Source organism: Chelonoidis abingdonii, chromosome 2, assembly GCF_003597395.2.
Source record: "Chelonoidis abingdonii isolate Lonesome George chromosome 2, CheloAbing_2.0, whole genome shotgun sequence".
Taxonomy (NCBI): Eukaryota; Metazoa; Chordata; order Testudines; family Testudinidae; genus Chelonoidis; species Chelonoidis abingdonii.
The window spans coordinates 252,873,273-252,885,883 of NC_133770.1; the positions used below are offsets into that span (position 1 = coordinate 252,873,273).

Sequence of the window (12,611 nt, forward strand, 5' to 3'; positions counted from 1 at the left end):
GTTATGCGTAGTGTTTTGTGGCTTCACCTGTCTGGCTTCCCTAGGGAGGCACAATCCACTATGGGAGGACCCTCCCCTTTGATGGCCAGAAGCTGTTTGCAGCAAAGACTGATGGAGTCCCTTCAGCACACTGAAGGACTCTCAGTGACCCTTCGCTCCCTTGGGATATACACTCCTGCATCAGGAAAAAACAGGGTACATATTATCCCACTCAGCATACAAGATCTGTCCCATACGTCCAACAACAGAGGCAGTATGACACACACAAGCAGACGGAGACTTCCAAGGTGTTCACCTCCTCTGGCTCAGTCATTGGTGTCTCGACAGCTATCTGCAAAACAAGAATTTTGAGGGTTTGGTTGAGGGCCGAAGAGACCTCCCCCATTACTCAGTGCTGACACCCATCATTGACCCATCCCCCTTTTGGACACCGTTTGATCCCTTTCTATTCAGCATGGAAATCCATCACCACAGACAAAAGAGTTCTAGAAATAATCTACACAGGCTATTTGATACAATTCACCTCCATCCACCCTCCCTCTCCATCACACTTCAGGGACTCCTTATGAACAACTTCTACAGCAAGAAGTAAGCCACTTTCTATGTCTGGGTGCTAAGAAACTGATACCATCCTAACATGGAGGGAAGGGTTTTTATTCCCACTACTACTTAACCCAGAAAAAGACTGGAGGATGGAGAACTATTGTAGACCTCAGAAAACTCAACAAATTTATAAGGGTCCAACAGTTCAGGATGGTCATATTAGCAACAATAATACCAGCACAGGAACAGGGGAACTGATTCTTGGCCCTCTAAGATGCCTATTTTCACCGTACATCCCACTCACAGGAGGGTCCTCAGATTTACTCCACGGACAGAACATATCAATACAAAGTTCTACCTTTTGGACTTTGACAACACCACAGGTGTTTCTAAAATTGTCGATGTACTGGCGGCACACATCCGCAAGTGGGGATTCATAATTACCTATTTGGACAATTTCCTACTAAAAGCATCTACCCGGGCAGATGCCCTAGACATTACTTACAGGAAAATCACCCTCTTTTCACAACTGGGATTACAACTAAACATACAAAAATCAGCACTGATACCGGTGCAGAAACTGGACTTCACTGGGGCCCATCTCGATGCTCTAGAGCCCAAAGCATCACTACTGCCAAAAAGAGTTGTGACTATAGTCAATCTGATTGCCACAGTACAGAACAGCGCGCACACATTGGCACGGTGCCTGCCTCCAACTATTAGGCTATATGGCAGCAACCACATTCATGGTACGACATGCATGATTTCACATGCTCTGCATTCTGGGTTGGCTAAGAGCCATCTACATTCCACACAGACACAGCCTGAGCAAGCGCCTCACCATGCTGCTCAAAGTTAGACACTCTACATTGGTGGACCCAACCCCACAACATGTGTGTGGGAGTCCCTTTCACACAGACTCAGCCTTCAATGATTCGCACAACATCCTTGATAGGTTGTGGGGGAGAGAGGGGCTTACCTATAGCACCACACAGTGCAGGGCTGATGGTCTCCTTCTGAGACATGGTTACACATAAACCTTCTGGAACTGCCTGCGGTTCATGATGTGAGCTTGCACATCCTGCCCTTGGTTAGGAACGAGACCATAAGGTTAATGACGAACAGCATTACCTGGATGTTTATATAAACGGGCAGGGAGGGGCAAGATCACACTCTGTGCTGAAGCCATGAAACTAAGGAACTGGTATATTTGGCACAATGTCAACATATCAGCCTCATATCTCCCAGGATGTCCGAACACTACAGCGGATATGCTGAGCAGAGAATTCTCTCAGGACCACAAGTGGGACCTAAACAACAAAGGTCTACAGAACATATTCAGACACTGGGGTCACCCATCCATAGGCCTCTTTAGGAAATCCCAGAATTACAAATGCCCATAATTCTGCTTGAGAGCAATCCAATCACTGGACAGTGCCTTCTTCCTCAAATGGGAGGCATCTCTCCTATAAGCGTTTCCTCTGATCCCCCTACTGTTGAGGGTTAAATACAAAATAAGAACTCACGTGGCCCAGACAAACTTGGTACTCGTACCTGTTGCGGATAACGGTATGTACACTACCCACTCTTCCACTTGTACCAATCCTTTTCTCACAGGATGCTGGACAGGTCTACCACCTGAACCTGGAGAGACTTCACCTGAGAGAATGGCTGCTACATGTTTCCATCACGATGAACTGACCTGAAGGACATAGTGAAGGTGAAGGACATATTACTAAAGAGCAGGAGGACAGCCACACATAGAATCATAGAAGATTAGAGTTGGAAGAGACCTCAGGAGGTCATCTAGTCCAACCCCCTGCTGAAAGCAGGACTGATCTCACTAAATCATCCCAGGCAGAGTTTTATGAAGCCAAGCCTTAAAAACCTCTAAGAATGTAGATTTCACCACCTCCCTAGGTAACCCATTCCAGTGCTTTACCACACTCTGAGTGAAATAGTTTTTCTTAATATATAATGTAGACCTCCCCCCACTGCAACTTGAGACCATTGCTCCTTGTTCGGTCATCTGCCACTACTGAGAACAGCCGAGCTCCATCCTGTTTGGAACCCCCGTTCAGGTAGGTAGTTGAAGGCTGCTATCAAATCCCCCCTCACTCTTCTGTAGACTAAATAAGCCCAGTTCTTTCAGCCTCTCCTCATAGGTCTTGTGCCCCAGGCCCCTAATCATTGCCCTCCACTGGACTCTCTCCCAATTTGTTCACATCCTTTCTGTAGTGGGGGGCCCAAAACTGGATGCAGTATTCCAGATGTGGCCTCATCAGTGCTGAATAGAGCGGAATAATCACTTCCCTACATCTACTGGCAGTGCTTCTACTAATGCAGCCCAATATGCCGTTAGCCTTCTTGGCAACAAGGGCACACTGTTGACTAATATCCAGCTTCTTGTCCACTGTAATCCCCAGGTCCTTTTCTGCAGAATTACTGCTTAGCCAGTCGGTCCCCAACCTGTAGCAGTGCATGGGATTCTTCAGTCCTAAATTCAGGACTCTGCACTTGTCCTTGTTGAACCTCATCAGATTTCTTTTGGCCCAATCCTCCAATTGTCTAGGTCACTCTGGACCCTATCCCTACCCTCCAGCATATCTACCTCTCCTCCCAAGTTAGTGTCATCTGCGATATACATATATATCTGCATAAATGGAAGAGATTCAAACATATGGTGTCAAAATAAACAAACCAGGGCTGTTACCGCTCCCTTACCCATGATATTAGAATATGTATTGGAGCTAAAGAAATCTGGATTATCCCTTAGTTCAATCAGAATACATCTCGCAGCGCTTACCGCTTTCCACCGCAAGGTGGACGGGATGTCTATATTTGCCCACCTGATCACCAAATATTTCCTTAAGGGTATCAGAAATGTTTACCCTAAAATATGTGTACCTACCCCACTTTGGGACTTGAACTTGGTACTACGCTGCCTCACTGGGCCATCATTTGAATTCTTTGAAAAATAATCTCTGACACATCTGTTGACAAAGATGATGTTCTTAGTAGCTATCAATTTGCCGAATGGGAGAGCTAGAGGCCCTCATGGCACACCCACCATGTATCATCTTTTTCAAGGACAAAATCACTCTAAGACCTTACCCAAAATTTTTACCTAAAGTACCACCTTCTTTCCATTTAGCCCAACCAGTCCATCTTCCTTCATTCTTCCCTAAACCTCATGGTAATAAACAGGACTCAGTACTACATACTCTAGACGTCAGATGTGCCTTAGCATTCTACCTTGAAAGAACTAAGCCCTTCAAAAAGTCACTGAGGCTTTTTATTTCAACTTTGGATCTATCTAAAAGCCTCTGTTTGGAAATAGTGGAACTGTCTAAATGGTGCATTCACCTTTGCTACCAATGGAAGGATCTGCAAACCCCACTAGGGTTCCAAACCCACTCCACCAGATCGCTATCAACTTCAGTAGCCTTTCTAAAGAACATACTGATCACGGACATACGTAGAGCAGCCACCTGGGTGTCCGCGCACACATTCACAAAACATTATGCAATCAACCAGGGCTTAAGATTGGCTGAACTGTTAGGACTTATTGTGTTGTCACTTACTCATACAACTACGAAGCCCCTTACATCCACCGAGGGGCACCACTCAACAGTCACTTGAAGTGGGGCACCCACAGAAACGGTCCTTGAAGAAGGAGGAGGTTACTCACCCTGTGCAGTAACTGAGGTGAAATTCTTTGAGATGAATGTCACTGTGGGTGCTCCACTACCCACCCTTCTCCCCTCTAATTCAGAGTTCAGTGTCCAGACTCTGTGGTAGAAAAGGAACTGAAGAGCAAGGGTCTGGTCACACGGTGTGTGTTAGGTGCCAACAACAATGTGAGACAGGGAGAGGGCATGCACAACTTACATGAGCACTGCTGCAGAAATTCTCAGATCAAAGGCACAGACACACATCACCAGAAGTGGAGCACCCAGAGGGACACCTATCTCGAAGAGCCTCAGTTACTGCACACGGTGACTAACCTTCTCTTCAAGACCTCCTGTTCGAAGGCCCTTTGCTGTTTTCTAGTAAAACTGAGAAGAGGCTTCATAACCTTAAGGTAAGGATTCACAGATACCATCACCACCAAGTGACTGAAGTGCTGTTCAAAGGGGAGAGCCTGGCTGAAGGGTAACCAGCCAGTCTATGAGAAGCATCTAAGTTTGTAAAGGCACTAAAAGTGTTAAGATCGCTTAGAATGTGTTTTGCTTTTATTTCATTTGACCAAATCTGACTTCTTTTGCTTTGACTTATAATCACTTAAAATCTGTCTTTTATAGTTTATAAATTTATTTGTTTATTCTACCTGAAGCAGTGCATTTGGTTTGAAGAGTGTCAGAGACTCACCTTGGGATAAGAAACCTGGTACATATGAATTTCTTTGTTAAATTGACGAACTCATAAGCTTGCAGCATCCAGCAGGCATTACTGGACACTGTAAGATGGAGATTCGTAGGGTTGTGTCTGGGACTGGAGATATTGGCTAATATCATTCTGTTGCACAATATAAGCGGCTTACATGCTAGAGGCTGTTCATGAACAGCCCACGAGTGGTGGTTCTCACAGCAGAGCAGGGTAAAGCTGGCTCCCAGAGTCGAGGATTGGAGTGACCTAGCAGACCACTGGTCCAGATAACACCAGGGGAATGTCATACACCCGCAGTACTGACATCAGGCATTGATTTTACTGCAGATTAGACCCCCTATGCAGTTTTGGGATCTTAATCTGGTTCTTAACCATCTCACAGAACAACTGTCTAAGCCATTAGCTATGTGTTCACTGCTACTTCTGTCTATGAAGATGGCCTTCTTGGTAGCCATCACTTCTGCTTAAAGGGCTCTAATGGAAGATCCTTCCTTTAATTTGTTCTCCAAGGAGAAAGTGTCTTTATGACTTCATCCTAAGTTCTTACCTAGAGTGTCCTCTGAATTTTACATTGGCCAAACTATTCACCTTTTGTTTATTTTTCCTAAGCCACATCAGTCTTCACAAAAATCTTCTTTTCATATACTAAGCGGACCTTAACCTTTTATGTGGACAGGACAAGACCATTTAGGAAAACCCCTAGACTTTGTTTCTACTGCAGATAAGTGCTCCTTTAAACCTGTCTCCCTTCAGACTTTTTAAGTGGATCACTGAATATATTATTGCCTACTATGGTTTCATCGAGGTTACATATCTAATAAGAGTGACTGGATACTCTACTGCTATGTCTGTGTCTGTATTCAAAGACATACCAGTTACTGAAATTTGCAGGGCAGCAACATGGTCCTTGGTGCACACGTTTTCTGACCACGATGCCCTAATTCATGCTGCAAGATCAGATGCCGCAGTAGGCAGTGCAGTTCTTTCTTCAGTGATAGACTCGGTTCCAAAACTCCCACCTCCTTAAAGGGTTACTGCTAAGGAGTCATCTAAATTGGAACACCCACAGGGACACTACTCAAAGACAGAGCAGTGACTCAACTTGTGCAGTAACTGGAGTTCTCTGAGATGCATATCCCTATGGGTACTCTGCAACCCATCCTCCTCCCCTGCTTCAGAGCTGCCTCTGTGGATTTTGCAGTAAAGAAGGAACTGAGGGCAGTTCACCCGTGTAGCTCTATATAGGCTTGGTACAGGGCACAAGGATGTGTAGGGCGCATATGTGGTCAGAATGGGCACTGCTACTAAAAATCTCCAATCAGAGGCCCGGGGCACATGTCCCAGCTGTGGAACATCCACAAGGGGACACATTTTAAAGAACTCCCAGTTACTGCACAAGGTGAGTAATCTCTCCTTTCCCTGCAATTCCTTGTCCTGACAGCTGGGTGCTACCGTGATGCCAGGACCCTTAAATGAGGACAGAAGGTATTTTTCTTGTGCTCTCAGTGCTCCACTTGCTGGTATTCAGGCCGTATGGAGGAGGAGAAGGAAGAAACAGCACTACTTAAATGCATAGAGGTTAGGTGCAGAGAAATTAGGGAGACAGGCTAGGAGTTGATAGGTGCAGGGCAGAAAGAAACAGAAGGGGGCAGGTTGGTGGTGGTAGCGAAATGCTAGGGGTTGGGAAGGGCAGGCTGGGTAGGGGTAGAGGCAAAACGTCTGTACCCCAAAATGCCCTTCAAAAGCATGGAATACAACTGAGGTTTTTTGAGTCTCAATAGCTGTGAAACTCACAGGCAAAGTGTCTCTCTCGTTCCTCTTCAGTGGCTGATCCATGTATTCAGCATAGGGTGTGAATGGTGTGCAGTAGATAAGGCATGGGGCCACACATTGAATTATGAGGAAAAATGAAATATTGAATACTTGCTCATTTGATGAACACCGTCTATCCTGTGCACTGATTGAGGCACTGGTCCTGTGGGGGAAAAATATAATATGTAGTCATATAATTAAAGATTGTATCATAATGCAGACTCAGAAATAAGATGAATTAAGGCTGCACAGGAACTTTAATTCTGACATTTTCTAACTTTTGAGAACTTGACTTGCTAGTGTTAATTTTTTATGGCCTTTTTTTTGTTTGTAGTACATATACAATGCCATGTGTCATGTTCTTTCTAATACAGCTGTGTGAACAATATTTTTGCTTATCCATTTGTAGGAAGCTGTGATCAAAAATCTGTATTTATTATGGATTATCTCTCTCTTGTTTTGTTTTATTTGGTTTAGAGAATGGTTTTTCTTACTTTCCCATGAAGTTCTAAACCCTATGTACTGTCTATTTGAGTATGCTGGCAAGAGCAACTACTGTCTGCAGATAAATCCAGCATCAACAATTAATCCAGATCATCTTTCATATTTCTGTTTCATTGGGCGCTTTATTGCTATGGTAAGTTGAATTCTAAAAGTGTTTTTTTGTTGTTGTTTTGGTTAATTTTAAATTTGTTACAGAAACAATAAAATATATTTATCCGCTTACATTTCTTCCCCAAGATTATTTCAGCTCTAGATGAATAGGAAACTTAACTATGCACGGCTGTTGATCCAGTATCATTCATTAACTATAAAAGTCTATTACATTCATATGATTCCTGAGGATGATCACAAAGATTGTGAGCAAAAGAGAAGTATCAAAACGTTAGTCTGTTTGATGCATACACTTCATACAGAATGTTGAGGTATATGAAAAAAATCAAATCATTTGGCTATCTAAATAAGTATCTTCTTGAAAATCTGTCCGAAAATCTTCATAAGAAGACTCTCCAAACTATGTAGGCTACAGCAAAAGTATACATTAATTTAATTTTTACAAAAGATTAGTCAAAAACTACTCAAGTATTGTTTACTTTACACTGTAAATCATCTGGAGATTGATTCTCACTGAACCTGGACGGAGCTTAGGTGTAATGGAGGATGATAGGGAGCTGATCACACCGTCCCTTGATTTTCAGTCACCCACACCCTCCTTAAATTGAGAGAGTCATTTTAACATATGGTGCTGGCATAATGTCCATTATGCACTGTGGCAAATTACCGGTACTGTTCTGTGGGTCTCACGCTTTCTCTTCTCTGGGGTAGGTTCAGGGCGCTATTGCTTGCCTCTGAACCGGTTCTTAATTACTCCACTAGCGTCCTTAGAGGAGGGGAGTGGAGAGGGAGGGACCTGGGCCCGCCCTCTACTCCAGGTCCCAACCCAGGGGACCTGAGGGTTGTGGTGAACCTCTTGAACTAGCAGTTCCTTCCCCTGGGTTACTTCCCTCTCCTACCCTTCAGCTTGTGAAGGGCTTCTTGCCTCACTTCTACACAAGCCTGGTGCCCCTTACCTAGGGTTTCTTCTGGACTTCACAATCCACCGCAGCACTCCTCCAAACTTTCTATTTCTTTCTTATCAAACTCTTCTCTTCTGCAACCTGCACTCTGCTCCAATCAAACCTTCCTCCTTCAACTCCCACACTGTCTGACTGAAGCAGGGGTTTTTATCACATGACTGAAATCAGGTGCTCTAATTGGAGTCAGGTGCTCTAAATGGCTACAGGTGTTCTAGTTAATCTAAAGCAAACCTTCCTCCCTTGCAGGGAATAAGGCCCCCTGCTAACACTCTCATGCTGCCCTCTGGCCATGCTGTATCACAGCACCTAATGTCTGAAAATTTGGCTGTAATGGCCTTTATTGGGACAGGAAGGCTCTATAATACTAGATGCAATGCCTTACAGATCCTTGAGCTGAACCAAGAGTCTCGAGTCATACATTTCTCTGCTATTAGCAAATTGGGAAACCCTCTGGCAAACTGTGTGTATTGGTCCATGTAGTAGTAAGCAGCTGTTTATTCCTTTAGCTCAAGCAGTAGAGGTCTGCTGTTGATCTACAGGTCTGAACCCAACTGATGAACTGACATGGGGGTTAAATGATTCCACATGATAGAATTTCTGTTGTGTTTTTTTAGTTTAGTGTTTTTTTTTAAATTCCATCCAAAAGCACTAGTAAAATGTTATGGTTGTAGAGTCAAGCACTCAAAAAAAAATTAGAAAATGTCAAAATTAAGATTGGCTGTGCAACTTTAGTTTTTGTAGTTTCATAGATTCCAAGACGAGATGGGACCATTGTGATTGTGTGGTCTGACCTTCTGTGTAGCACAGCCATAAAACTTCCCCAAAAGAATATTTAAAGCATATCTTTGATTTTTTTTTAAAATATTGATTTAAAAATTGCCAGGGTTGGAGAATCCATCACGACCTGTGATAAATTGTGCCAGTGGTTAATTATCCTCACTTTTTAAAAAAATTATGCCATATTGCCAGTCTGAATTTGTCTAGTTTCAACTTCCAGCCATTGAATTGTGTTATACCTTCCTCTGCTAGACTGAAGAGCCCATAATTAAATATTTATTCCCCACGTAGGTACTTACAGGCTGTAATCAAGTCAACTCTTAATCTTCTTGTTGTTAAACTAAATAATTGAACTCCATGTATTTATCACTATAGTGGAGGCTTTCTAATCCTTTAATCACTCTCTGGCTCTTCTCTGAACCCTCGTCAGTTTATCAACATCCTTCTTGAATTGTGGACATCAGAACTGGACACAGTATTCCAGCAGTGCCAATATAGAACTAAAATAATCTCTCTACTACTACTTGTGATTCCACTGTTTATTCATCCAAGGATTACATTAACTCTTTTAGTCACGGGACCTCATGTTCAGCTGATTATCCACCACAGCCCACAAATCTTTTTCAATTTCCCAGAATAGAGTCCCTTATCCTGTAAGTATTGTCTATATTCTTTGTTCCTGGATGTATACATTTACATTTAGTAGTATTAAAATGCATATTATTTGCTTGATTCCAGCTTACGAAGTGATCCAGAGCACTCTGTATTAGTGGCCTGTCCTCATTCTTTCCCACTTCTCCAAGTTTTGTGTCATCTGCAAATTTTATCAGTAGTAATTCTGTTTTCTTCCAGGTCATTGATAAATATGTTAACTAGCATAAGACTAAGAACAGTTGGATCCCACTAGAAACACACCGGTTCAATGATTGCTCATTTACAATTACATTTTGAGATCACTTAGCCAGCTTCTAATCCATTAAATGTGTGCCATATTAATTTACTATCATTCTAGTTTTTTAATCAAATGGTTGTATGGTACCAAGTCAAATGGTTTACAGGAATCTAAGTATGTTGCATCAACTCTATTATCTTTATCAGCTAAACTCGTAATCTTATTTTAAAAAAATAGTTAGTTTTACACAATCTTTTCCATAAACCTAGGTTGATGGCATTAACTGTATATATCCTTGAATTCTATATTAATCAAGTCAGGTATCAGCTGCTTCATTATCTTACCCAGATTTGTTGTCAGACTGAGAGGGATACAATTATCCAGGTAATCCCATTTTAAAATATTTTTGCTTTCTTCCAGTCTTCTGAAATGTACCCTGTGTTCGAAGACTTATTGAAAGCCAGCATTTATGGTCCAGCAAGCTCTGCAGCTGGCTCCTTTAAAACTCTTTGATGCAAATTATCCTCACCTGCTGATTTAAAAATGTCTGATTCAGTACCCTTGTGCTTATGTATTGTAATTACATGATCACATGCTACTTCTTTTCTACATGATCCTTGCCTCATTCAGGGCAGAGGGTGGGACAGTGCTGTGGTACTGAATCAGGGTTGTATAGTAAATGAGGCTGTAGGACCCTGATTCATTTGCTGTAAAAGTTTGAAGATATATAGTGAATGAGACAGGGGATTTCAGGAAAAGAAAAAGATGCTTGTGATGCTTCTTGGGGCTTTTAGGGCTGTGAATTACCTTGTTGCCACCTACCTCCAGCGTGAGGGAGTCCTGCTTGTACCAGTTGGTTGTTAGCTCCCTAACGCAACCTGCCTGTCAGCTACTCAAGCACTGTTCTTTGGGCTATTAAGTCTCCCCGGACCTGCCTTGTTTAAGCCCAGAGTCCCTTCATAGTATCACCCTGTGGTATCCAGCCACTGATTACTGGATACCCAAAGAAATCCCAGATCTCTTGTTCCCAAAGAAAGAACTATACCCCAGTTTACCAGATTTGCTTTAGCCCACTGTTCCTGTATTACACATAGACCTTGAGTTCAGTGATAGCAAACAAAATAAAATTGATTTAGGAAAGAATAGATTCAAATGGAAACAAGTGCGAGTGATGTAAACAGATGATTTCATATAAAACAAAAGCATAAAACACGAACTAGGGCCTATACTTAATAGTTACCTTTCCTATCTCTAAAAGTAGATTCTCACTGCAAAGTGCTTGATAGCCCGAAGAAGCTAGGACCCAGTCTTTCATGAAGCAATGCCAATCATCAAGGTACCTCCTCAGTGAATGGATCCAAAGTCTCTTTCTCTCCACCATGTAGTATACTAAATCAGTCTTTGTCTTTATTCATAGACAGAGTGATCCCCTTAATATTGTATTTTTCCTTTTCCTTTTTATGTGCTTTCAATGTTATATTTTGTCTTGAGTGGTTTTCCATTGCCTTTTTGAGTACATGCAAAGGTAGACAATTGAGACAATATGTTGCATAATTGGTTAGGCAGAGAGGTGTGACAACTCCCTTCTACGTAAGTGGGCCATCACAAGACACATTATTCCCTGGTGACTCACTTTCACTCCAAGATCATATGGGTATAATTTTCAGTATAGTTCCATTATTCCTTAAATATTATCTGTACACACACCTCCCAATGATTAATTTACAAGCTTTCACATGGTACCCTTTAGGAATAAATACACAAAAGCAGTGTATTAGGTGTAGTGAGTTCATCATGTCTGAGACAGGCTTGTAAATAACAATGAATCCTTTGCCAGTTGGTACCAATGGACCTCTGTCACAGTGGTCTCCTGGTGAAGGCAGTTAAATGCCATTCTGAAGAAACAGATTCTACTCCTGACTGTGTCATGAAGTTCCTTTGTAATGGATGGCATGTTACTTAAAACCAGAATTTTCACAGGTGGTCACTAACATGTTTTTCATGTTTTGGGTGTCCAGTGCAAGACATCTGGGTCCAGATCTGGAGAAATGTTGAGCACTCACAAAAGCAACTAAAGTAAAATAGAGCTCTGCTTAGAATATTTAAAACATACTCTTAAAAAAAAATCAGGATCTAGGTGTCTGAAGTGAAGCACCCAAAATTAGTGGACGTGTTTGACAGTTTGGGCTTTAATCTATCTGTCCCTCCATTCTCTAGGCAAAAAATGGGGAAATTATCATCTAATTACACAAGGATTTTGTGTCGTTAAGTTCATTAGTGCTTTGAAGCACTCTGATACTTTGGGTGAGAGCACTATAAAAATATAGTGGAGGAAATAAACAATTTTGTATTCCATACATGGCTTGAATGGTGTTAGGTAAATAAGGCTTAGGGACATGCAGCAGGTAAAAAGCAGTAGGGTAAAAAGAATGATTCCATAAATGAGGCAGGGATGCTGTGGAAAAAAGTAATACGTGTTTTTAAAAACTGTGTCATAATACATATGGCTGAATTAAGTTTGCACAGGTAGTCTTAACTCTGTCATTTCCTAAATTTTGAGGGCTTGACTTTGCAATCTTAATGTTCTTTCAACATAAGTTTTTATTTATTTACTTACTGCG

At 42.1% G+C, this 12,611-nt stretch overlaps 1 protein-coding gene across 3 annotated transcripts in view; it reads left to right on the forward strand.

Annotated features, from left to right (window-relative positions):
* The window catches only part of WWP1 (WW domain containing E3 ubiquitin protein ligase 1), a 161,174-nt gene that overhangs the window by 115,708 nt on the left and 32,855 nt on the right, over positions 1-12,611 (forward strand). For all 3 annotated transcript variants that reach the window (XM_032786385.2, XM_032786365.2, XM_032786375.2), the window contains exon 17: positions 7,222-7,381. In XM_032786385.2, the coding sequence (XP_032642276.1) occupies positions 7,222-7,381 (160 nt within the window). The remainder of the gene's footprint in view (positions 1-7,221; positions 7,382-12,611) is intronic.